General features: G+C 42.8%; 1 protein-coding gene across 1 annotated transcript in view; it reads left to right on the top strand.

Moving 5' to 3' along the window:
- Positions 1-27124, top strand: part of ANK3 (ankyrin 3) — a 335126-nt gene that overhangs the window by 131762 nt on the left and 176240 nt on the right. The window contains 1 exon segment of the mRNA XM_082721630.1: positions 18993-19091. Coding sequence (XP_082577756.1) covers positions 18993-19091 — 99 coding nt within the window.

The following is a 27124-nucleotide window of genomic DNA, read 5'->3' as shown; positions in this document are numbered from 1 at the left end:
GAGATACTGTTAGTCTCAGGTCGTTCTTCCCATCCACATAATAATTATCTCTAAATGTAACTCCCTCCTTCAAGGAAAATGATCCCTTAAATAGTTATGCAGAGCAGTTTTCCTCCGATGGACTTGCCCTTTTTTGCTCCAAGGGAATATTTTGCCTTTCTCATTGTGTAATGAGTAATCCCCATCGTCACCACCACCGAAAGTAAAACTGAAATGTTTTTGCAAAAGAGAAATAAAAATTCCTAGAAGCTCTAAGGTCCTGATTTCTCCCAATTCATGCTATGTGAATTTCACAAGAATTAGAAATGAGATAAATCTCAAGAGAGGTCTCCAGTTGCCAGAGATTTTGCCACATGGTTGCCTCGCTTGTGAAAACCTCAGTTTTTCCATCTGTGTGAAGGCCGCTTGCGTCCTACTCCTCCAGGATGCTTTCTCTGGCCCCCTGAAGTAAGCTGCTACCCCTGTTGTGTCCCTGGACGTGCTCCTCGCCCTCTGACTCGCTCTCACACGGTAGACGTTGCATACCCTTTCGTGTGTATACTAAGGTGTGTCTGGCTCACGCTGCTTGTCAGCTAAGCCCCTTGGGAGTGAAGATGCTTCATTCCCCCTCCCTGCTGAGCGCCTTACCTGGAACAGCGTCTTCGCCCCTGGTAGACCTCCTCTCCCCCAGTACTCACCACGTGTTGAGCACCGTGATCACCACTTTCACATGAAGTTTGTCTTTTCCATCCTTCAGCAAAGGACTCAGCCACGTATTTGCCGTGTAGATTTTTTTTTTTAATTAGTTATTTGTTTGACAGAGATTACAAGTAGGCAGAGAGGTAGGCAGAGAGACAGAGAGAGAGAAGGGGGAAGCAGGCTCCCCACCGAGCAGAGAGTCCAATGCAGGGCTCGATCCCAAGACCCTGAGATCATGACCTGAGCCAAAAGTAGAGGCTCAACCCACGGAGCCACCCAGGCGCCCCACCGTGTAGATGTTTTTTAGGAGAAGTAGGTATTTTATTTCCAAAAACCATTCCTCAGTTGTTGTACTATAAGAAGGCAGGACTTTCCCCTTCCCCCTCTTTTTTTTTTTTGCCTGAGAGCCCTTTATTGGCTTCAGAGGAAATGGTACATTGGCATACAGCTGCACTGCATCCAGCCAGAGGGTTACAGCATGAAAGCGTGTGGTACCCTGCTTGTTGCAGAATAAGGGCTCAGTAGATGTTCGTTTTCTTCCTGTCTTCCATCGGTGACATTTGTAGTAATCATGATTTTTTTAAATAGTTACAATTTATTGAGTAGTCAATTTCAGCTTCTTTGTTAAGCAGTTGGCGTGTACCATCTCCACAGTCCTAGGTGGGCCCAAGTAGGGGTGAAATGAATGCAGTTCCCATATCCTTACACTTGCAAGACTTTGAATTTCTCAAAGACAGACCTGTGTAGGGATGCCCGGGTGGCTCAGTCGTTAAGCATCTGCCTTCAGCTCAGGTCATGATCCCAGGGTCTTGGGATAGAGCCGCACGTGGGCTCCCTGTTCCGCGGAGAGCCGGCTTCTCCCTCTCCCACTCCCCCTGCTTGTGTTCCCTCTCTCGCTGTGTCTCTCTCTGTCTAAATAAATAAATAAATAAATAAATGCAAGCTTGGGGGGAAAAAAAAGACAGACCTGTGTATTAGTACCCATTTTGGAATCCCTCAAGGATAGTCCAGCACTTAGTACTGGGAAGAACTCAATATATATTTATTGAATTTGAGAGTAAATGAGCCAATAACTTGCAGGCACCTGTGCCCCCTTTCCTCCAGCCATAGCCCTCTCCCTAGTCTCCAGATTTCAAACAGAAACTCACCTGATGGTAGGGGACTGCCTCCCAAACTGATATCAGTACACAGAGGGAGATGGGACATCCACAGCATTCTAATACTGGGATTTTAATTGAGTGCACCAAACCCACAAATTGAAAGTCAGGTGCTGAGGGGCAAGTTTATTTGAGCGGCAGGAAGATTTGTGATTCAACAGTGTAGGTGACCTTGGAAGACAAGAAGGCTAGAACAAAGGGCCAGTCACCCATGGCTGTTACCAAGCTTTGTTCCTTTCAGGGTGTTTTGTTAAACGGGGCCTCAGGTTCTAGATTGTCAAGTCCCAATCAAGGCTACCACCAGATGGTGCTAGAAAAGACAGCAGCTCTTCCACAAAGAAGGGTGTGCATGATGTCAGTAGGAGTGGGACTCTTGAAATGATCTTTGGTTTGGGTGGAGAGGCCAATGAAAATACATTTTTGATATATTTTCCCTGCACTATACAATTTGTTTTGAAAATAAAATACAATAAAGCAAATGAAAGAAAAGAAAAAGCCCTCATAACCATCCTGTTAACTTTTTCAACATTAAATATCTTTCTTTACAAAGATCAAAAACACACACACAGACACATTCATTTCTGTTCTATATTTTCAAAGATAGAGTAAATTAGATTTAGTTCCTAGTACAGGCTCTAAAGCATTAAAGACTAAGACTTTTTTTTTTTTTAAACCACATTTGGAATGAAAAGGGAGATGTGGGAGCATTAGCAAAGGAATGTGAGTTATGGGAAAGTAGCCAAGCGGCTACTGCTTCAGCGGGGATATCGTTGCCATGGTGACATTAACACATCAGGAAGAACAAAACCAGTAAACCAGGGGCAGAGTGGTGGGAGATAGATACACCTCTTATAGAGAGTTGCTGTTAGCATGCTGTACAACCCTTTCCTGCCTTTTTCATTTCATTTCCTGAATGCCACGTCAAAGGAAAACCTCATATATCATTTTTTAAAAATTTTTTTAAGATTTAATTTTTAAGTAACCTCTACATACAACATGGGACTCGAACATACCCCGAGATCAAGGGTTGCATGTGCTTCCAAATGAGCCGGCCGGGCACACCCCCTCCATTTAACTTCTTAAAGGAATATTTTTCTCTTAAATCCTGAGTACACTGGACCTTACTGATGTCTTGCTGTGTGGTACGGGATCTGTGTTGTCTTCTGACAGAGTGACATTTCCAGGTTGTAGCAGCATAGAGAAGGAGTCTTCAGATTTGTGGTGGACCCCTGGCTTGCTTTCTGTGCCATCACCTGTCACTGATAGGGCCCAGGCAAGTCTCCTCATCCTGGGGCCTGCGGCTTTCCTAACAGCCCGATGAGAGAGACAGCAGTCAGTTACAAGCCTTTCGCTTTTGCCTCACCACCTCATGTGATAGTGGTGGCGGCCATTTCCCCTCCCCTTTCATGATAGCGTCATAGTGAACAGCATCTCTGCCAGCCTGCTGCCCCCCCCCCCCCACTGGCTTACTTTGTGTACTTTTGGGCAAGTCAGTTATACTTCAGCTTTCTCATCCGTAAAATGGGTCCAATAAGAGTACCTCATGCATAACGTCATTATGACTGAAAGAGGGAGTCCGCATCCATTGCTTAGGCCACAACACATGGGCAGGGGCCCCAGCCATGCTCGTGGTAGAGGTGGTTACTACTGCTTGCATCCCGGAGGAGACTTGTCTCTGTAACCACAATGCCGGAGAAGGTGACGTTTGTCAGTCAAGCAAGTGCATCATGGTGGCTCTCTAGAGGACATCTAGAGAGAGCTGGAAATGTGGCTTCCCAGAATGTTGGATTGACCCCGTCTGCGGTGCTGTTTATCAGCATGGGAAGGTCAGCCTTTAAGAAACAATTACTGTGGCATTGTTTGAGACAGTAAGCCTTCTTCTAATTAAGTCATCAGCATTGGAAGGTGCGTGTTTCTCTTTGTTTCGCTTTTCCTCTTTGGCGTGTGCCCTGCTTCCTACAGGGCTGCTGCTCCAGTATTGTTGATGCTCTGAGAACATTTTTAAATGACCCGAATATATCCTATTTTGAAATTCCGTGAAATAAAGTTCCATTAAGGTAGGAATTGGCAGAGCTCACTTTATTCATCTGCACTTTAAAAGAGAATTATTCATCAGCTGTAGGATGTCCATTTCCTCCAGCGAGTGCCAACAGTGGCAAAGGCTCCTATGCACCTCTGCTGGGCGGTCAGAGCCCTATCCATGCTGCCATCAGATAGTGTGTTTGGAGCAGCCCAGAGGCACCCTGGTCTGCCCCTGAGCCCTGCATATTCTTGCATGCTGAAATCTTTACCTTCTTCCTCTGGTGGTTTGAAGAATGTTCTAGAAGAGCGAAGGGGCATCTAGCGGAATGAGGTTAGGACTGGGCAGAACCAAAAGGTTGCGAAGGGTGAACTTGAGAAACATGAACAGTCACTCACTGGCTCTCTCCCAAGTCAGTGCAGGAGGTTCAAGGAGACAAGTGTAGGCAGGCGATGAGCACAAACTAGCCTTCTTGGGGAAAAAATTGAAGAGTAAGTTGTGCTGGAAACACAGGGAGTAGAATTAGAGGCTGAGCCCGCTTGCCAATGTGAAATGAGACTAGAGACAAATATTAGTGACCAAAATTACCAGACTGTTCCTTAGCCCTCTAGAACTCATTTATCTACACTTGCAGGTTTGTGCCCTTAAGGAACATCTCCCCAGTTGCCAGCCTGCCAACCCCTGGTACCCACCATTCCCATCTGTGTCTACAAGTCATTGCTGGTCTTAAACTGGAGAAGTGGGATAGTGGCAGTGGTGTTTAAAATGTATTAGGACGTACATAATGAAGGGGAAATTAGGGCACTTGGCTGTGAGCTGTGGCAGGCTCGGGTCACACAGGGAAAAGAACTCTGTTCAAGGAGAAGCTTGTGGAACCCATGATGATGCTCTTTCTTCAGAGATGACTTCTCTAGAGTCTTGCTATAGCCACAGTTTCTCAGTAGCAGAACGGGGCTCATCATTCTCCATAGAGGATTTGGAAATTTGCAGAGGCATTTTTGGCTGTCATCCTGGCTGGCACATAGTGGGACAGGATGTGTGGGACAGACCCTTTCAAATAGTGTCCCAACCAAGACACCAGCAATGCCCCCTGAGAATGCTGGATCGAACAGCTCTTTACAGCTAAGGTGGGGAGGTGGGATATCCCAGGATGCAGAAGAGGGGCCCTGAAGTTCATCCTCAGGCAGAGCATTGAGTTTCCCCCAGTGATGTACCCCTGTGGGTGGGTAGGCCAGAAGACCCAGAGGTTCCTTTCAGCTCTTATTACTGAAAGTTTCAAAAATGAGGTGGACAGAACTTACACAAAGTTCAAACTAATTTAGTTAACAGCTTTCATTTATTACTAGTATAAGACACTATAAGTTCCGTATACATTGTTTCATGTATTCCTCTCAGGAATCCTGTGAGGTGTGGGTTCGATTTCCATTTTCCATGAGGAAGCAAGAAGCTTTATCTCTTGGGCAAAGTCCCACAGCTTTAAGGTGGGGGAGCTGGGGCTAAGAAGCAGTAAAGTGAATAAAATGAAATCAGACCAAAAAATAAGCTACACTCAGACTGTGTTGTTCATAACGTTTGAACATTGGAGGCAGCATGTCCAGGCTTCATACCAAACATGGACTATCACAGGAAAACCAGAACTGACAGCAGCCTCTCTCACACCAGCTGGTGATTGTTCTCTGCCCATGCCAGGGTTGCCAAGTGAATTAAATGCTTTTTTAAAAAGGGTTTTAAAGGACATTAAAAAAAAAAATACTAGGAAATCCCATTACGCATTTAAGAACAGTTAAACTGGAAGATTGGAAACCTAAAAACTAACAAATGATCAGATTCCTACTAAAATATAGTGCATTCTCATCCCCCCCCCCATGTTTTGTTTCTCTCTCTCACTTGTGCATTTTTGAATCCCTAAAGATCATGGTTTGAAATGAACTCTTATATTCAGAAATGTAATGGCTTTATGACAAAACGTATAATATCTATTTTCTGGTAAGAAGAAATACAAGACGGGCTTGTCTCTACAAGAAGCGCGTTCCTCTAGGTTTGAAAATTAAAAGCCGCTTTGTCCTCGCCTCATCAGAACCTCGCAGCCAGTTTCCCCAGCTGGCCCCCCATCCCCTTGGACTCGGATTCAGTACCTTTGGGGCAGGACTTTGCAATCTGCATTTTTAACAAGGTCCTTGGATGATTCTTCTAATCAGACACCATCAGAAAACACTCTCTGAGGCCATGCTGTGAAAATCTTCATGTAAATTGTCCAAAGTTGAACTGCAGGAGTCTCTTTTTTTTTTTTTTTTAAGTTTTATTTACTATTTATTTGAGAGAAAGAGAATGTGAGGAGAAGGGGCAGAGGAAAAGGAGATGGACACCCTCAAGCAGACCCTGCCCTGAGCAAGGGTCCCATGGCAGGGCTCAGTCTCATGGCCTGAGCCAAAACCAAGAGTCAGATGCTTAATCGACTACACCACGCAGGCACCCAAGTCATAGAAGTCTTCATGGTTCCTTGGCTTATAACGACTATCCTTATAACTCCTTAATAATGTGACTTTGAACTTACATTATATGCACAGTTTACAAAACACTTCTGCATGGTGCATCACTTGAGACCACAGAATGGACATTTTTACAGATAAACAAACTGAGATCCCAAGAAGTCATTTGTCCCAGATCCTACTGAGAGTAAAACAGAATAACAGGGACTTAGATCCAGACCTTCTACCCCATTTTATTGTGCCTGATGCGTGACCATCAGCGGCGCCTGCAGTGCCCAGATGGCAGCTGCGGGTGTGCGGCACTGGCCGCTGAGTAGCTGAGGTCATCATGGTCCCCAGAAGAGCAGTACCATCTCCTCAGGACAAGTGCGCTGCAGAGAAGGCCATTTGCACCAGAACTACCTTTTATCCACCCCCCAAACCATTTTTCTTTAAAAACTTGATAGACCTTATTTTCATTTCTTAACACGTTTAAAACTTGAGCAAGGATCTAATTTATCCACTCAAGGATCTGATTTGTCCAAAGACCAAACGAGGGCAGGATAGTTGAGAAACTAACAATTTCAAGGTAACTGACATCTCAGAAACCTATGCGAGTGATTGACTTTTTGGATGAGAAAGAAAATTATTTTAACTCAGAAATGCATTTCATCCAGATTTATCAGAAATGATATAAGAGTGTGGAAAATGTGTGCCGGTAACGCCCCTTCATATTTTTGTTTCTCACAGTTGGGTTGGTGAAACATGAGAAAAAGGAGTGGGCTTTTTGATTAGAGTGACAGCATTCGGTAGAAACATACCAGGAAATCTAACATCCCTAGGTTAACTCATTTTAAAGAATTACACAATTTAAAAACAACTTTCCTCAATGTACAGAAAGCAGCTGATACTCTGTAATTGAATTGTTGAGACGCTGTAGAGTTCAATTACTATATGCTTCTCTACTCAGATATTTCACGCTGGGAGGGGCTTTATTAGTTACTGTAATACAGAGCAGACTACTTTTGAATGAGCACTAATAGTGACAACTTTAAAGAAATCTGAAAGCCATGAGTTTTTCTTATTTAAAATGACAGAGCTGGACTAGCTCCTCTTTTAAACTCTGCATATTTTTATTAGCTTTGAGATGTGCCGTTTCCTTTTGGATGGAAGCTGTATGCCAGCAGGGTTTTTAGTATGGAGACTGCTACTTGGATTCAGAGCTAGAGCAGATGGATGTTTGCCCAAGTTAAGAAGAGACTCAGTATAGAAAGAACGGGCAAGCACAGCTTTTAGAATCAGACAGTTGAGGTTAATCCTGGCTCCGGCATTTTCTAGCGATGGGACCCAAGGCTCCTTCCAGCTGCACCTTGCTTACCTGTGAACTTGAGTTAACAGCTTCTATTTTATGGATTGTTATGGAGATTACATGAGATCTAACTCATAGAATCAGCAAAAATAAGAGCCTAATAATTTATAGCTTTTTTGTTCGTTTTAATTTGTTCTGCAAAACAAAGACTTGCTTGGTCTAAGTCAAAAGGTGTCAATTTCTTTAGCAGAATTCTTTTTTTCTAACACATTCTTATAGGATGAAAGGCATTCGGTGGTCAAAAACTCGTCATTGTTTATGGAATTATGGAAACTCTGAAATGTATCCTGAAAGATATATATATTTAAAATATGTTTAAATATATATATAGGGGCGCCTAGGTGGCTCAGTGGGTTAAAGCCTCTGCCTTCAGCTCAGGTCATGATCCCGGGGTCCTGGGATCGAGCTCCGCATCGGGCTCTCTGCTCAGTGGGGAGCCTGCTTCCCTCCATCTCTCTCTGCCTGCCTCTCTGTCTACTTGTGATCTCTGTCAAATATATATATATATATTTAAAATATCTTTAAAATATATATATTTAAAATATCTTTAAAATATATATATTTAAAACAAACTTTAAAATACATATAAATAAATAAATCTTTAAAATATATATTATATATATATAATGTATATATTAAAGATTTATTTATTTATTTATCTATTTGAGAGAGAGAGAGAACATGAGAGGGGAAGGTCAGAGGGAGAAGCAAACTCCCCTCCAAGCAGGGAGCCCTAAGCAGGTCTTGATCCCAGGACCCTGGGATCATGACCTGAGCTGAAGGCAGTCACTTAACCAACTGAGCCACCTAGGTGCCCTTGAAAGTTATATTTTAAAGGCACATATTGTGTGTGCCTGCGTGGCTCAGTCAGTAGAGCAACCAACCGTCTATTTTGTCTCAGGTCATGATTTCAGGATCATGCGATTAGGCCCTGAGCTAGCTAGGCTCTGCACTCAGTGGGGCATCTGCTAGAGATTCTCTCCCTCTCCCTCTGCCCCTTCTCCTGCTCTCTCTCTCTCTCTCTCTCTCTCTCACACACACACACACACACACACTCTCTTTCTCTCTCTCTCTCAAAATAAAGAATCTTTAAACACACACACACATTGAACACCCATTAGGATGGCTAGTATCAAGAAAAAAAGAGAGAAAGAGAACAAGTGTTAGTGAGGTTTTAGAGAAACTGGAACCCTTGTGCTCTGTTTTTGGGATAAATGTAAATTGGTTCAACCACTATGGAAAAGAGCTTTGGAGGTCACTCAAAAGTGTGCTGTGTGAAGTCACCATGTGATCCAACAGTTCCATTCCTGGGTCTGTCTACAACAGTATTGAAAGCAGAGTCTTGAGGATACATTTATACACCCACGTTTCATAGCGGCATTATTCTAGAAGCCACCCGTGTCCATTAAGAGATAATTGAGTAATCAGAATGTTCAACAAAGTTTAAACGAAAAGAGTTGGGGAGCTAGCGAGAGAGACCTGGCAGAGCCTTATCTTAATTGTTGATAAGAGACCTGCTATTAATTCAAGTTTGAGTGATAAACAGTCTCATTTTATCCTTAAAAGAAAATAAATAAATTGCCTGAAGTTTTTAGAGCAGAACGGATCCAAATACGCAGAGCCCAGTTCCACGGCAAACATCAAACAGCCAGGCAGCGGCACCACCGGGGTCTAATCCGGTGGGATCTGGTCAGTCTCTGTGGGAAGGGAGTGAGTGAGGGGGAGTGCCAGTGGCATCAGCGTTTTCGTCAGTCTCCGCAGGACGGGGTGGACTTACTCTCCTTATCTAGGAAGCACAGACAGAGAACAGTTGCTGTAGAATAAAGCCAGCAGTTAGTAAAACCGGAGAAGAAGACTTTCACCTAAAAAGACCCATCTCATTTCATTAAAGGTTCATGAAGGAGAAGGAAAATGAGCCTTTACTAACAATGGTGGCCATCTTGATAGTGATTGCTATAGTATAAAGGAAGTTTGAGTTTATTTTGTTTTTATTGTTAATAATAGACCATATAAGTTTGAATTTTTTTTTTTAAAGAAAACCCTACTATGGGTCAGACTGGGAAAGCTGGAATATTATCTTAGATTCCATTATTTGAAACTCTCCTGGGTATGTCCTTGAAATCTCAAATCCTTATCACTGAAAGCATTATTTGTTTGCATATATTTTGTGGATTTTTTAAGGTATTAAAAAATCAGGCATCCTCTTGAAAAGAAATGAGGTACTGAGACGTGCTTCAGCATGGGTGAACCTTGAAAACATCGTGCTGAGTGAAACAAGACAGACCCAAAAGGCCATATGTTGTGTGGTTCCCTGTATGTGAATTGTCTAGAACAGGCAAATGTGTGAGAGAAAGAAAATGGAATAATGATTGCCAGGGGCTGAGGGATGGACAGAAGAGTGGGAAGTAACTGTTTCTTGGGATGGGGTTTCTTTTGGGGGATGATAAGCTGTTCTAAATAGATACTGATTATGGTTGCACAATTTTGTGAATATTCTAAAAACCACTGAATCGTATACTATAAAATGGCCAATTTTATCATATGTAAATTATATCTCAATAAGCCTGTTACAAAAATAAACGACTGGAGAAGACTTGCAGTGGAAAGCAATAAAAATCGTCCTAAAAAGAGCATGTTTTTATACTCTTGAGGAAATGAAAGCGAGCAGGAATTCAATTCTGTGCTTTTCTACATTGTAGCAAAATCTATGTAACCGTAAAATATCACTGACCAAGCATATATTGTTTGGAAATTGGCATGTATGACTTTGTAGTAGAAGAAAAAACTTTCTCCTCTACACTCTTCGGTTTAGTTCCTAGGGTCTTGCAAATTTAACCAACAAAAGACAGATAAACAGGAGGAAGGTTTACGATGCATACAGAGTCTTTCATAGAAAAGATGTGAAGACCCAAAGTGGCAGTTAGCCACGAGGGGCTTGCGTACCATTTTAACAAAGGGTGATACCTTTCTGGAGAAGCGCAACGGCAAAGGAAAGGGAAGTTGGGCTTCCAGAGGTAGTAAATTTGGGAAAAGTAAACATATGGGTGGGGAAACTAATAGCTGCTAAGGGTTGTTCAGTTCTGCAGATCCCAGTTGTGCCTTCTCCATTGATGAGACACTCAGAGGTGTCTTATTCCTGGCCTGGGAGAGGGAAACACCTACCCAAAAGGAAATCTGTGCTTTGCTTTTAGATGAAAAGCCCAAAACAGCCTTTATGCCCAAGTGGCATATTGTGGGCATACTCTGATCTCCTTCAGGCCTCCTCTCAGAGGCTGTAAGACTTTTCAAAAAATAAATATCTAAGAGGTGGACAAGGCCAAAAGTCTTGCTTAAATGTCTTCCCAGGGCTCACTCTGTGAACTTACTAATCGTTTTTCTATTTCTAGTTACACTAGGGATAATGAATCGAATAAGCAGACTAGCAGAAGGACACGTACAAATCTTGAATTGGGCTTGTTTTAAATGCAAGTCATTAATCCATCAAAAACTTCATTTTCAGACATCTTGTTTTGCCGTTTCGACAAACTTTTTAAAACCATAGTAGTAACAAGTGTGAGAATTAGCAGAAGATACCAGATTCCCTCTCAATTTAACATTTAATTATTTTAGAATTGGTACTCACTTGGGACCATATCAAGAACCTCAACGAAAAGAGTCATATTGTTCAATTTTTCATTACCTGAAAGACTTGAGTGTGATCACACCGACTCTTCTACCTAGTGATAACCTCTGAGAGAGAAAAGGAGAAAGAGAAAAGAGAGAGAGAGAGAAAAGGGAACAGGGCATCAGAAGTCAGCTGCCTTTTGTATATTTAAATGGGACAACAAGTCAGCCATTTATCACAGGTGAGGTTGGAAGTGGTCCTGATTTCACTTTAGGAAGTTGCAGAAAAAATCTGGCCTTGGTGACAGTTCCATAAAGAGCCTTGGCTACTACCCAACCTGGGTTTTTCAGAAACAGCTGAGAAGAAACAAACAAGCCAGCAATTCCACCTTTCCCAGGAGAGCTAGCGGTTTCTTCCAAGTCCCTGGAAGTTTAAAAGAAAAAAAAAAAAAGATGCCCTTCCATATTTGTATCACATTTTGTCACACATACCATGTTCAGTCAGTCACCACTCTGCCCGTCATCCCTTCCTCTCCACCACGACTCAGCCCAGCCCACCGCTTCTGAGCAGTGCTGAGCAGACACGGATTGAACACCGTTTGCATCCATCCTAAGAACTGCCCCCTTTAGGGCCTTCTTTCTTAGAGTTCACTCATTACTTCAGCTCTGTCATGACTTTTCTACCCAAACTATCTCATAATAATGTCTTTGGGAGATGTGGTCATGTCATCCTTTTTTTTTTTTTTTTAAGACTTTTTTTATTTATTTGAGAGAGGCACAGAGAGAATGAGAACGTGAGCAGGGTGCTGGACAGAGGGAGAAGCAGACTCCCCGTTCAGCAGGGAGCCTGATGTGGGACTTGATCCTGGAACTCTAGGATCATGACCTTAGCTGAAGGCAGGCGCTTAACCGGCTGAACCACCCAGAGGCCCCATGTCATGCATTTTTAAACATCCATCTGAGAAATAAGAAAAAGAACAGTAATAGCTAACATTTGTATCCTATTTACTGAATGCCAAGAAACATTCTTAAGACTACCCTTGTTAACTCATTTCATCCTCATGACGGGTCTATAATATGGATACTATTATTGGCCTCATTTTACAGATAAGAAGTCTGGGGTACAAAGAAATTAAATAAACTCGCCCAAGGTTAGGCAGGTAGTCTTGGGTGACCTGGGGTTTGAGGTTAAGAGGTCTGGCTCTAGAGTATTAGCTCTTAACTACCGTAGTATTTGACCCCAGGGCTTTCTGTATCGGCTCGTACAGGAACGTGCTAATGGTGAGACTTGGTTATATATTTGAACAGTTCAGAAGCTCAGGGACAACGTGGTCTGGTCTAGTGAAGAAAGCGTAAACTTTCGGAGAGACAAATTATGGTGGCTTTGTGACGCTTGGCAAAAATCAAAATGATTTTTTGTTCTAGTTTCCTCATCTGTAAAATAAAGATAAGAATTAGAGAGTGCCTGTGTCTAGAGTTGGCGTGCGGGTTAAATAAGTAATATGAAATACTTGTGAGTATATGATGAAATATACTGAATTTGTAGGTGTCCCCTCTTTTCCCTAAAAGTGGAAGGCAAAACCCGTTTTTCAGGGTTGAGAGTTTTACTCCCTAACTTCAGTGATTGCTTATCTTCAAGAAGGGTAGACTGTAGGTAAGGAGTCTTACTGAAAAATCAAAATAAAAGAAGATTAGTGTAGAAGAACATGAATGACTGAAAAGAAAAGGCTAGCAGCCACACCGCGGCGAGAACACACACCCACACATGAACAGATACAGTCACGATCCGTGTTGCTTTGTTAAGTACCTGACCAGGTTATTCACTGAGAAATCTGAAAGAATTAAACCACTGAGTACTGTAATTTTCTTTAGTCAAAATTCTAAATATTCACCCAAATCCTATTAATGTTTTCATAAATACTTTTACAGCCAATTTCCTCTGTATGTTTTTACTAAACATATGTGTATATATATGATGGGATTGCTTTGTTGTCTTTATCCGCCATCTTCCATAAGGGTTGAGGAGAAGTAAATGCCAGGAAAAGAAAGGCACTAGCTAATCAGATTTATCCCCCGCCTTTTTTTTTAGAGTGAATAATTATTACATTGACTAGTTTAATGGAAAAGCTCAGTGGAATAGGATGCTATTGTCCTGGAGATGAAAATAAGCCCAGAGAACTTAGTGAGATGGAAAGGGCAGTGTCTGGGGATCCGGAAACCTGGGGTCATGGCCAAGCCTCCAGCTCTGTGACTCCCGGCAACCTCTTACCCTCCCCGGCCTCCTCATTGTCTCTAAAATAGGTGATTAGACCAAATCAGACATACTCATCAGTTAACAAAGTTATCTAAAACACTAATGTAGACTATAACATTGAATGTTGCACCTTTGGCATAAGAAAAAAAATTCCACTAATAAGCCACTCTACACAAGCTTCGAGTAGCATTTACTCTTATTTGCACTAAATTTAGGTCAGCTTCAAAACTCTAGGTTGAATGTGTTTTTATCCAACTTTTAATTCAGGTTTCTTCTTAGGAATAACAGGTAGACCATTAATCCTAGCCATATGTAATTTTCTATGTTAGTAATAAATAGGTACCTTCAGGATACCTGTAGGCTTAACAGGGTCCCTCAAAGTTCAAATGTAAGGCAAGTTGATGGGTAGGTAAAACTTCTCCTTGGCTATCAGAGTGGGCAATGCAATCAGTACGAGCCAGGACAGAGCTGGCGATGATGGGCTGCAGATTAGGTAATGACAACAAAGAAATACAACCATTTTTCACTGTACATTGTACAAATGCGTGTAGTAGAAATTATTTAGGAAAGAATGAAGAAGTCTAATGTTATCTATAATCTCAGTCCCGAGGGATAGGTGGTTAACATGAGGGTCCAGAGTTCAACAGATTTTTAGAATGTAGGTGTACATATACTTACACATAAATGTGACGGCATATTTTTTTAAACCATGTTTTTTGTATGTTGTTAATTTATCACAGTCTACCTTCAAAGTTATGTCACATTACAGCTAGTGTGAGAGCTGAAAACAGGGTCGCTCTCACTCTTCCGTCCATGTGTGGATAGTGGGCATTTTATTTACACATATGTTGTAAAGCCCCCAGTACACTGTTACTGTTTCTGTTTTAGGTAATCAATTATCTTTATATTTGCCTTCACTTTTGCCATTTCTGTGTTTCTCTGTGTGGGCCTAAGCTTTTGACTGGTATCATATTCCCACTGCCTGAAGAACTTCCTTTAATGTTTTTTTTTTGTATTATAAGTCGGATGGTAATGGAGTCTCCCAGTTTCCATTTATCTTAAAAAAGATCTTTATTTCTCCTCAGTTTCTTAAAAGATATTTTTACCGGGTATAGAAGTCTTACCTGACAGGTGTTAATTTTTCAGTATTTGAAGATGCCACTTTGTTGTCAGCATTGTGTGATTTTTAAGGCTGTCATTTTTGTCCTTGTTCTCTATGTAAATATGTCCTTTCCCTTCTGGTGACTTTCATGATTTTTCCTTTATCTTTCATTTTCAGCAATTGGATTGACGTATCTGACCGTAGCATTTGGTTGTTTGTAGTTTATCTTGCTCGAAGTTCTCCAAGCTCCTGGGATAGGTGGCTTCATACATTTCATGATTTTGAGATAATTCTTAAACATTGTCTCTCCAGGTATTTCTCCTGCCCCATCCCCTCTCTTCTAATGCAACTCCAGTCATTGGTTTCATACTGTCCCCCAAAACTTAGACTCTGCTCTTTCTTTTCCACTCTTTTTTTTTTTTCCTTTGTGTTTCAGTCATTTATACAGACATGTCTTGAAGCTCACTGATGCTTTTTGCAGCTGTATGAAGTCTGGTGATGGGCCCATCAAAGGAATTCTATGTTTCTTATATTGTGGTTTTTCTTACTGAGGGTTTCTATTTGACTGAAATTCCATACCTTTGGTGAAATTCCCTAACTTTCGATGCCTATAGCTCACTAGTTCCACTGGACAGAATGCAAGAGAGACTGAGGTAAACACTAACTTTGTCTGAAAATGGGCATACCTCATACTTGTCTGTCAGGCCATATGTGTGGAAGGCTGAGCCAATGTAGACAAGAGTTAGCAGAGCTTCTGTCTTGCTTGAGGGAATTTGGCTCCCTCTACAGGAGGGTTGCACTGCGTCCTGCTCAGCGTAGTGGCTGAGGGGTGCGGTGGACGGGGGAGGGGGAGTGTTTAATGGTGTTGGTGCTCCGCCCTCAGTTCTCCCTGCACACGTGAAGAAGCTGGGAGGAGGTCCCTCACTAAGTTCTAACCTGATTTCATCCCCTGGCTGCTATTGCTTGTGACTCTGTGCTAGGCTCGTGCTGGAACTGACGGTCTTCAGTGGTGGCCTTAGAGACGGTGCCTAGCCCTCAGGGCTGGCTCTCAACATTCCTACCCTTTTGACTATGGCAGTCAACCTCTGCCTTGTATCTGTGGTTTTAGATTTGAAGGCTTTTCACATATACTGGCACACTGCATCCCAGAAGCGTGTGTAAGCCTGTGTTTCACAAGCAGCAATGAGCGTTTTCTGAAGCATGCATTTTCGTCCGGAGCATCACTAGTCTCTTTTGATGTGTTGGGATTCCATATTTTTATTCCTCAGTTATACAGTGGAAGTGTAATGCTGGGTTTGTGCATAATAGGATATGAAACATTTTTACTGGTTAACCAAGGAATTGGACTATAAATGTCCCCTTGAGTGGTCCAAAGGTACCACGTTCATTTTGATTCATTCCTAATTGACAGAAGCAGTTACTACCAGAGTCGGGAACGCAGAAGTATGTATTTCCGTCAGAAGCTCTATTTAATAGAGAGGGGAAGCCATAGCTGTTTCTAGACTACGGCCCAAGGGTCTAGAAAACTGAGTTCAAATCCCGATTCTGCCTCTGATTCACTGTCTTTTAATATACAAATTGCTGACCAGTACTATTCCCCAGTTTGTCTGTTAAATAGGATTAGTGATTTAGTTCAATAGAGTGTAGTGAAGATAAAATGAAATTATGTAAGTGTAAGCAGTCCTTGACAACACTTTTTAAGCACTATAGAAATATCAAGTATTCCTCTAATGTCAGAAAGGTGTAGAAAAACGTGGGAGTTAGAATTTCAAGGCACCTTTTGACATCTATGCATCACTGTATGAGAGAGTACATGAATATGGAAAAGAGCAAAATTAGATGTAGAGTCTTCCTCTCCCTAAAATTAGCCTACTTGTAATGGAGGTTAATTAAGTCCTTCTCAGCCAGGCAAGGGCACAGTTTTAAAGGGAAATCACATGTAAGTGCTGACTCCCGCTGGGGAAGGATGAGATCTTTGCACTATCTCCCATTCTGGGCTCAGTAAGCTGCCTATTAGACCATGTTTCCTACAGACCTCACCTGCCCCTCCATCAGCTATCTCAGGTCTAGAATTTACCCACTATAATGCTTGGGTCCACACCTGCTCTTGGACAGTGGAGACGAGGAAGACAATTACAAAGTCATCAGGAATTTTGTTTCCTTCTGCCCGCTTTCATTCACACCAAAAATAGTCCACACCAAAGGGGCCAGAGCACACACGATGTACAGCATATAGCTCTACCTCTTCTTTTTGTAAACTGTTACACATAGTTGAAACCTTTAGCCATAGCCTGGTTAATCTAGAGCAGGGTCAGCAAACTACCATCCCCAGGTCAAATCTGGCCCACCGCCTGTTTTTATAAATAAAGTTTTATTGGAACACAAGCATTCCCGTTTCTTTACATATGTTATATGGCTGCTTTAGCCCTACAATGGCAGAACTGAACAGTTGTAAGAAAACTTGTATGGCTTGCAAAGCTGAAAATATTTGCTCTCTGGCCCTATGCAGAAAAAGTTTGTCTACCCTGGCCTAGAGCAATAATGCTTATCCCTATGTACTCCCCATTACTGAAGCAAATTTGGTTTCCCGAGGCCTTTTTTCTTCTTTCGTGTAATGAGTCAGTTGATACTTTGGCACCTAAGAGTGATGAGGGCAAGAGCAGCCATATAACATATGTAAAGAGGAGAATGTAGTGCTAGGAGCGTTATAGTTTATAATGTTTAGAAAAGTTTATAGAAAACACAAGGCAAAACGACATGTCTGACAACCCTCCATAAGGATGAAAGCAGCTAAATCTGGACATTAGAAAACTCTACACAGTGAATTACTCAGTTTTTTCAATAAATAAATAGTCACGGGCAAAGGAAGGCAGAGTCAGGCACCTACAGAGATTGAGATGTAAGAGATATTTCAAAGTAATGCAGGTGTAGCTCTTCTAATTTGAGCAACGCTGCTGAGCTGACTGGACATAATGCGAGAATTTGAATACTGACAGGGTCTTGGTGTGATGAAGGAATTATTTTTAGTTTGTTAAATATGGTCATGGTGTTGTGATTACTTGTTTTAAAAAAAAAAAAAAGCCTTATCTGTTAGATAGAGCTAAATTGCAGTATTTGTGGATGAAATAATATGATCCCTAGGATTTTCTCTTCCTTCTCTTAAATTTCTGCACACACGAAAAATAAAATAGCGGGAGCATAGGACAAGTAATGTCACCAAAAATTGGTAGGTATTGAACCAGAGTGAGGAGTGCATGAAGCTCCTGCCTTTCTCTCAGACCTGTCTGAAAGTCTGTTTAAAAATTTTCATCATAAATTGTTTTCTAAAAATCCCAAGTTGAGTCATATTTTAATTTGAATCCTGGTTTGGCCAGCTACTTGTTTATCAATAAAATGGACATTATAAGTCGGATTGTTTATGACGTGAAGATTTTGAGAATTAAATGAGATAATAAAGAGTTAAGCACAGTGCCTAACGCACGGGAACAGTCAGGGCCTGGGAGCTGTGATGCTATCGAAAGACAGAGACATGACCCCTTACAAGCTGACACTATGCGTCCTATAATTGCCTTAGACCTTAAATCCATATTGTTGCTACATAGGCATAAGAAGCCAAAATAGATCATGTTTTCACTGTATACATATATTTCCCCGACAGTCTGGCAATGGTAAACTGGCACCTGTAAGATGGGAGGGAAGACCTGTGGTACTGCGGGGTCGTGAGCTGGAATTTCAGATTGTGGTAACAAGATGTGTATTCCTCCATGGGAAATCCAAAAACAGTTTTCTGTGACGTTGCTAATGAATGCCTGTAAACACATTTTAAAAAGCCCCACGTGCATGGGCAGTCCTGTGACTTTGGTATTGTCCAGTTTCCCACTTGGATTTGCTCTTGTCTCTCTGATATCTTGGGCTCAGATGAACCCAGAGATGGCCTTGAGTAACATGATCCTCCTTTCACAGTCTCAGCGGACATCATCAGCCACGTAGTCAACTGCTCGTTAGCTAGTATGGATCACACAAGCTTGTAGGACGACACCGTGGCTTAACGCTGCAGGATTTTAGAGGGGGAAAGAAAAAAGCCATCTCATCCATCAACCACCTACTCAAATGAAATAAAGTTGGTCCCAACCCCACAGACTGTGTCCCTTAAAATTCATCCCTCGGAGGGGGAGGGAAATCCCCTTAGTAAAATTACTGTCAGAAATTTTGGGAAGCATTCTGTTCACAGTGACTGTTAAAAAAAAATTAAAAAGTGAGAATATGTTGGGGGATATTGAGGAAACGATGTTTTGGCTGAACTGAAGATTCTAAACTACATTTTTTTCTGTTCTTCTACAGAACGACATCACACCTTTACACGTTGCGTCAAAAAGAGGAAATGCCAATATGGTAAAACTATTGCTTGACCGAGGAGCTAAAATCGATGCCAAAACGAGGGTAAGGGTACAATTTGTGTACACGCTTCTACTTCTTCTCAGGAAGTAAGAATCCTTCTGATACCTTTGCGCTGGTTCAGTGCAGGCTTTACCTTTGACTTCATTTGCTGCGGTCTCTGAGAAAATGACCAATAGATCAATGTGTCCTAAAATGGGATGCTGGTCCGTGTTTATAGATCTGCAATGCATGCGTATGTGGTGTGTGGCTTTAATTATAAAAACTGAGACCTAAGGTCTAGAGGTTTAGCTGAGTTTGATTTGTAAGAATTCAGTCACTGCTTAATGCTACAGGCTGGGCTCTTTGGTCAGTTTGATATTAAAACTGACAGTGATTCTATTTAAAAATAAATCTGTCTGCTTTCGCAGACTGCTGGTAGAAATGTAAAATGATGCAGCTACTATGGAAAATCATATGGAGCTTCCTCGAAAAGCAGAAAATAGAACCACCCTACCATCCAACAGTTCCTCTGCTGGGTATTTACCCGAAAGTATTGAGAGCAGGATCTTGAAGCAGTATTTGCCCACTCGTGTTCAACTGTAGCCTTATTCGCAATAGCCCAAGAGATGGTAGCAAGCCGAGTGTCCATCAACAGATGAATGGATGAAGAAAATGTAATGCGTACATGTTGTGGAGTATTACTCTGCCTGGAAAGGGATGGAATCCTGTCATATTCCACAACATGAATGCATCTTAAGGACATTATCCTGAGTGAAAGAGGCCAGTCACAGAAGTAAAATATTATAGGATCCCACTTCGATGGGGTATCTAGAGTGGTCAGAACTAGAAATGGAAGCAGAATGCTGCTTGCCTGGGGCTTTGGGGGCAGAGGAATGGAGAGTGTTGTTTAACAGGTATAGAGTGAATTTTATAAGATGAAAAATTTCTAGAGATGTTACCTAACCATGTCAATACAGTTAACATTATAAAAATGTATACTTAAAAATGGTAAAGAGAGTAAATTTTATAGTGGTTTTTTGCCGCCGTTTAGAAATTGAAAAACAAACAAACAAACACAAATCTGTTTGGCTAGGTGTTTGGCACCTTGCCTGATTTGGTGACATATGTTGTGGGTGGGGGAAGGCGTTGAGTCCCAGAAGCAAGCTCAAGTCTCAGATGCGGACCGTAGCCCGTTGACTTTGGTAGGCTGTCTCATCTTCTGTATGTAATTTCTCTATCTGAAATTAAAGAAAATTAATGGTCACCTTAAAGCGTTGCTGCAATGATCAAGTTAATGTTTATAAACTGGGTTGGAATGACGTCGGCCAGAAATAAGTCCCAGATATTGCTGGGATCACTCAGAGGTCTAACTAGTGCCAAACTTCTAACGAAGGAATTATCATGTCGACATTTCATGCGTTTGTTATAAGGTGGGAGCAAGAGTGGGCATCAAAGGCTACAAAAAGGTGATCTCGCTGTACACAGCCCCTTATCTAAGGGGGATAGTTTGTAGCCCCCGCAATCCTGTGTTTGCTCTGCGTAGAATCCTGATCTTGGTGTTTCCAAAACTATCCCGATAACCTCAATTTGATTCCTGCAGCTCCTTGGTTTAGTGATTCACTTACTCACTGCGTTTGTCCACCCAGCCAATACTGAGGTGCCTGTTGTGGGACAGACACCGTGAGGTAGTAGAGCAAGACTGCAAGACACTGTCCCTACCCTCATGAGGCCATTGGGCGGTGTGTCCCCTGTCCTCTGACCTGAAGACACCCCAATGTAGGTGCTCAGCAGGAGATCCACGCTGCTTTTTCCTGATAACTATTGTCCCTGATAACGGTGTCTGTACCTTAAAAGAAACAAGCTTTCTAGAGAGGAGGAGTGAAGAATGATGAAGTTTGACCTCTAGAGGACTGTCTGACTGGGCAAGTAAATTGAACAGAGCTCTTTTTTGAATTGGCTTTGCATTATTTAATAAGAAGCCGTAACCAGTATGCTAGAGCTGCTGCTTTAAATGGCAGAGGTCTTCCGCTCATACAAGCTATTTAAAGAGGTTGTAAGCAATAAAACCAAATCAGTGCTTGTGCCCCTTGATTACCATGGAGAGCTACAGGATCATCTTGAGTAGAGAGCATTTTTATGAAGAAAAATGAGGAATCCTAGAGCCAAGCAGGAAAGAGGAGTTTGAAGGGATATACCCTGATATCTAGCTAGGGTTTTAGTGGGTAAGTGGATTAGAAATTCACTTATTTACCCCTCAATAAAATCATCCATGCCCAACAAAATTCCTTTTTGGTCATTTTGCATCGTTTACCGAACACTCACTTGCAGTTTTAATACAGTGAGAGGAGAAAAGGGTATCTGGGGAACTCGGGCCCCAGGTTTATGGGGCATCTGGTGGCACCAGGGTGAAGAAACATAAAAACTCTTCTGGATGAAATGATCAGAGATAGGGAATAATGTAGAATGCAACTTTACACGCTATGCAAATTCAAGATGCAATTTGGTTTCTCTGCCGAAAGGCCGTCCCATTTTGAATAAGATGCAGACTCCTTTCTCCCATCCATTAAGTTTTAGCTGGGATTTTCTTTTCTCCTGTGCTCTGTGAGTGGCGTGTGAACGTGAAGGAGACAGAAACAGAGGACAGAGAAGCCTGTCCTGCTTGTGTTGTTGTCTCACAGGGAGTGGGGGGAGGGTGGGATGTCCGTTGGGCACAGGCTGAATTCCTGGCAGACCGTATGGAAGAAAGTGTAGTACATACCCCAAATATGTAAACTATTTTGTGTTCTTCTCATCAAAGCTTCCCTTCTCTCTGGCTGAAATGACTGAGTGGTGCTTGGGTGTGTGGGTGAAGGGCGGGAGCCAGCCGAAATGTCAGAAAGCGCTGGGGACGAATTTAAAAACAGAAAACAAAATTGTTCATAAATGCAGGTTTTAACTACTCAAGCCAGTAGCTCTTGGGAACATAAATATTGTTATCTACTGATCCACCTCCTACCAGGCCTCACTCAGGTTGGGGCTACCTTGTACCAGCAACAGTCTACCCTGTTGTATACAAGCCCCCAGGTTTAGAGACAGGAAAACATCTCCGGATTTCACGTTAGGGACTGGCACTCCCTGGGATCTGGTTTGCTCCCTCTGTCCCCTGCGTGGGCTGCTGAGCTATTAAAGGACTCAGATTAAAGGCAGACTCTTAGAGCCCTTTTATTTAAGCAAGTAAACATGAATTATGGTCAGAGTAGTTTAGCTAGGACCTGAGCGAGGTCTTAGCAGCTGGTAAAGCAAGTGAGAGTGCATTTTATTTTACCTCAGTGACCTGATCTTGAGTCTTAAGGGTGACTTGCAAGTCAAGTTGTGACCTTAGGCAAGTTCACCCTCCTGAGTCTCAGTTTCTGTGCCAGCACGGGTGAGGAGTTGTTCCAGATGATTTTACAAGCTCTCCCATGTGGAAGGACATTGGATATCGCACCTGTAAGAATAATTAGTTACTGTAAAATTTAAGATGGTTATGTACATTAGGTTGGTGTCACCAACCTAAGAGACCTCAGCCTCCATCCCCCAGCAAAGATCAGCATTTAGGCAGCTATCCACAAAGAAAAGCAGAGAGGTTAAGGAGTCTGCTTCAGAATCTCCAGTGACTCACTGGTGGGGAGGTGAGGGGGTCGGGGTTGGGGGAAGGGACCCTGAGAATAATTGCATAAGAAAGGAAAGAAGACCAGCTTCATTTTTTTTTTTTTTAAGATTTTATTTATTTATTTGTCAGAGAGAGAGCGAGCGAGAGCGAGCATAGGCAGACAGAGTGGAAGGCAGAGTCAGAGGGAGAAGCAGGCTCCCTGCGGAGCAAGGAGCCCGATGTGGGAGTCGATCCCAGGACGCTGGGATCATGACCTGAGCCGAAGGCAGCTGCTTAACCAACTGAGCCACCCAGGCTTCATTTTGCCTGCATCGTCTGAGCCAGCCTGGGAATGCCTCGGCCTGAGAGAGCTTCCCTCACCAGGAAAGGGAGAGTCCGGCAAGAGGAAGGAACAAGGAAACGTAGGGGCTTCCAGAACCAGCCATGCAGCAGGAGTGACTGGCTCCCAGTGACCTGCTTTGCAGAAGACCTTAGCAGCTTTCTCACTGCTGCGGGCCCCCTGTGGATTTCCCTGGGTTTTCTTCACATTCAAAGTCTCCAGACTTCTGAGTCCCCCCCTTCCCTGTCCCTGCCCATACCCCACCCTGACCTACCTCCACCCCCTGCTGCTGGAGCCAGGGGTCCACACCAGCAGCTAGCCCAGGCCTCTGGGGCTGCACAGGTACAAGATGGCAGCCCGGACCCCCTGCGGACCCCCATCACCATGTGTACGCTGGGGCCAGCCCCTCCCCACACTGACCTGACCCCTACCCCGGGCTCCACTGCTGTCCACATGCCTGTGGCAGATCACAAAGAGACAGGGCCTCACAGCAGTTTGTGGGGCTGAATTTGTCTCTGCTCCAGTCACTGGCTTTCCCCACTTGGCACACATTCAAGGAACCTTCTAGCTGTGCACCTGTGTGCCCCGACCAGACGTTCATTAGTGGCATCCAAACAAGGCACACACCTGTTGGGGGGGGTACCCACAGCCATAGGTGTGCACGCTAAGGGCAGGGCCCCCACAGCTGTTTGAGGGCTGGATCTGGCCCTGTCTCCCATCACTGGCCTGTGCCACTCAGCTCACCTACGGCTGGTCTTTCAAGCTGTGTACCTGCCTGCCCCTTACCTAACCCCCCACGTCGGTCTCCTCTGCAGGGTGCCCACTGTGGGGAGGCCTGGCAGCCCCAGTAAGACACACGGACAACCACGGTCCCCACAGCCGCTGGTACACCTGCAGCCAGACCAGGCCTTTGGAGCTGGGCCTGGTCCCCCCACTCTGTGTATGTTTGAAACCAGCCCCCGCCACTACCTAGACCCACAGCGGGCCCCTACTGCGGTGTGCACACCACCAGCTCTGGCCCCCATCACTGCCCACCCCAACCCCCAGCCACTGGCCCTGGAGGTGCCACTGAGGACCCCCCACACTGCTCGCCAGGAACCACACAGTTGTCAGTGTTGTGAACCTGAGTGGCCTGAGCAGATGAGATATCATACACCTCTGGGACACACCCGGCATTTGGCACTCTACGCCCTAGGCCTGGGCTCATGGCACATTCCACCACGTCCCTACCCACAGGTGAAGGTCTTTCCATAGCAAAGTCAACCCATAAAGTCTGGAAGAGGTGACTGGTTCTTTAAATGTGCAGATATCTGTATGCAAGGTTACGGGGATCTTGAAGAATCAGGACAACACAATACCCCCAAAGGAGCACAGGAAACTTCTAGAATGGACCCCAGAGAAATGGCAATACAGGAATTGCCTGACAAAGGATTCAAAATAATTGTTCTAAAGATGCTCAGAGAGCTACAAGAAAACATAGTAAAGCAATTTAATGAAATTAGGAGCAAAAACAACAAGAACAAAATGGAAAGAGATAGAAAATATAAAAATTAGAAAATAGAAAAAGATAAAGAAAATATAAAAAGAGAACCAAGCAGAAATTTGGAGCTAAAGAAGACAGTAATGGAACCAAAGACCACAATAGAGTGTTCCATTAGCAGACCAGACCAAGCATTAGCAAAGGCCTTTGCACTTATCCAGGCAGAGGAGCAAAAGGGAAAAGAGTGAAAAGGAATGACAAAAACCTGCAGGACTAAAAAGGCACCACTATGTGAAAACAATCTACCCATTATTGAGTCCCAGAAGGAGAAAAGCAACTTACTGAGGACTTAACAAATTAAGTCCAAACAAATTTGGAGAGTTGTAAGGGTCAGGTGGGGGAAGAAACTAGACAAAGAGGTGCCCCTGGGAACAGAAATTGGATTTTTTTTTAAAGAAAAAATATTAAAGAAAATGTAGCCAGTGGTTTTATGCAAAAAAAAAAAAAAAAGAAAAGAAAAAGTCACTAGCATTTTATTCATAAATTGATAAAGCTTTAATACAGCATTTAAATTGCATTTCCAGGATGTGGAATATTATTCAGCCATAAACATAAAGGGAAATCCCGCCCCTTGCAGCAACATTGAGTAGACCTTCGGTGCATTATAGGAGGTGAAATAAGTCAGACAGAGACGAATACTAGATGTCCTCACTTAGATGTGGAATCTAAAAATATCACACCCACAGAAACAGTAGAAAGGTGGTTGCCAGAGGCTGAGGGGTAGAGGAAATGGGAGATGTTGACCCAGAGTGGACAAAGGGTACCAGTTACAGGGTGTATCTGTTCAGTTATCTAAGGTTGATCTTGGTGACTATAGTGAACCGTCCTGTATTGTATATGCAAAAGTTGCTATGAAAGGAGACCTTTAGTGTCTTGACCATAACAACAGCAAGGTTTATGTAAGGTGAAGAATGTGTTAAGGAACCTTAGTGGAAAAGATTGGATGAAATGAAATTAAAAGGTTGAATTGAAATGGAAAGCATTTCACTGTGTGTGTGTGTGTGTATGTGTGTGTGTACACGTACATACATGCATGTATACATATATGTATAGGTAGGTAGATAGATCAGATCATCACGGGTATAACCGAAACTTGCAGTGTTCCAGGTCAATTTTATTTCAGTAAAGTTGGGGGACACTGGGGAAGAGGCTTATACCCAAATGTTCCCGAAAGAGTTTAGCTAGGAGCTGATGAGCCACAAAGGCTGTGGTCTTTTTTCCATTTAATTCCTTTCAAGAAAGCTTTTCCTATTTTCTCAGCCTCTTAATGCTGCCAATGTCAACTGGCCTGTTATCTTATTCTCCCGCAGAATAGGCAAGAATAAGTATGTTGAGTATCTCTGGAATAATGGCGGCAAATGTGTTGAGATATGAACAAATATCAAGGCAGATTTTTTCACTCTGGTCTATATACAGATCCTAATTTTAAATAATTTTTGAAATGTATTCATTTTTTTCAACAAGATTTTAATAGCTTGATGTATAGACTAAAATGCTTTGCAAAGAATGGCTACTGGTGATAACCTGCTGGGGTTTTTTTTTTTCCCCTTTCCCATTTAACTCTAGCTCTGTGTAAAGCTGAGCATATATGTTTCTTGAAGGAAGATACTTTGCAAAGGGTGGTGTCTTGTAATTTTCCTTTTCCTTTGCATCAACTTGCAGCCAAAACAAAGGCTCAGTAGGGACACGAATCAGAACCATTTTAAGGCTTTGTATCAGCTTCTGAGTTCTATCTTTTCCCTGGCTCTTATGTACCCGATAATAAAGACAGCTATGTTTGTGTTTAGTGCTTCAGAAAAGATGGCAGAGTGCCAGGTAGAGTCATTAATGTCAGTGTTCTGAGAACGCTGCTCTGATCACTGCTCTGCCAGCTTCCAGTTGTCCTAGCAGGTGCCACTGTCTGCGTCCACCTACAGTCCCATTACTACCACATCCCATCCAAGGCTCCACCATGACCCTCAGATGCACACATTCATCTTAGTATCTGTAGCACTCAGCATACAACCTGGCATATTCCAGGTGTTTAATAAGTATTCACTGAATATATAAAAATAAAAGATACTCTCCTTAGTGTTAATTTGCCAAAAGGTCTTAATTTTCTTGACTTTATACTGATCCTTTTGTGATGTAATTTTGCTCCCTGAAGTTAATGACTTCCAATTGATTTATAAGAATACATAGAGATTTGTGTGCAAGTAAATAAAGGGTTTTTTTTTTTTCCAGATTTTTTTCTTAATTTATTTATTTGACAGAGAGAGATCACAAGTAGACAGAGAGGCAGGTGGGGGGGAGGCAGGCTCCCTGAGGAGCAGAGAGCCCGATGTGGGGCTCAATCCCAGGACCCTGAGATCATGACGAAGCCAAAGGCAGAAGATTAATCCATTGAGCCACCCAGGCGCCCCAATAAAGGGTTTTCAAAATACCTCAAATCTGTTGGTTGTTAAATTCTTACTATTCTGGGAAGGTGTCAGGGGACACTTGGGTGCCCTGTAATTTTAGCTTGTCCTTTCCCAGAAATGCAACTGGTTCTATTTTACAGGTTAAATACAAAGAAAAAAGTACTATTTTTATTGACTTTTGCTTTCTATTTTATTTCCAGAGGTTTA

This window comes from Mustela nivalis (genome assembly GCF_964662115.1).
Source record: "Mustela nivalis genome assembly, chromosome: 2".
Lineage (NCBI taxonomy): Eukaryota > Metazoa > Chordata > Mammalia > Carnivora > Mustelidae > Mustela > Mustela nivalis.
This window is presented reverse-complemented; position numbering and strand designations above follow the sequence as displayed.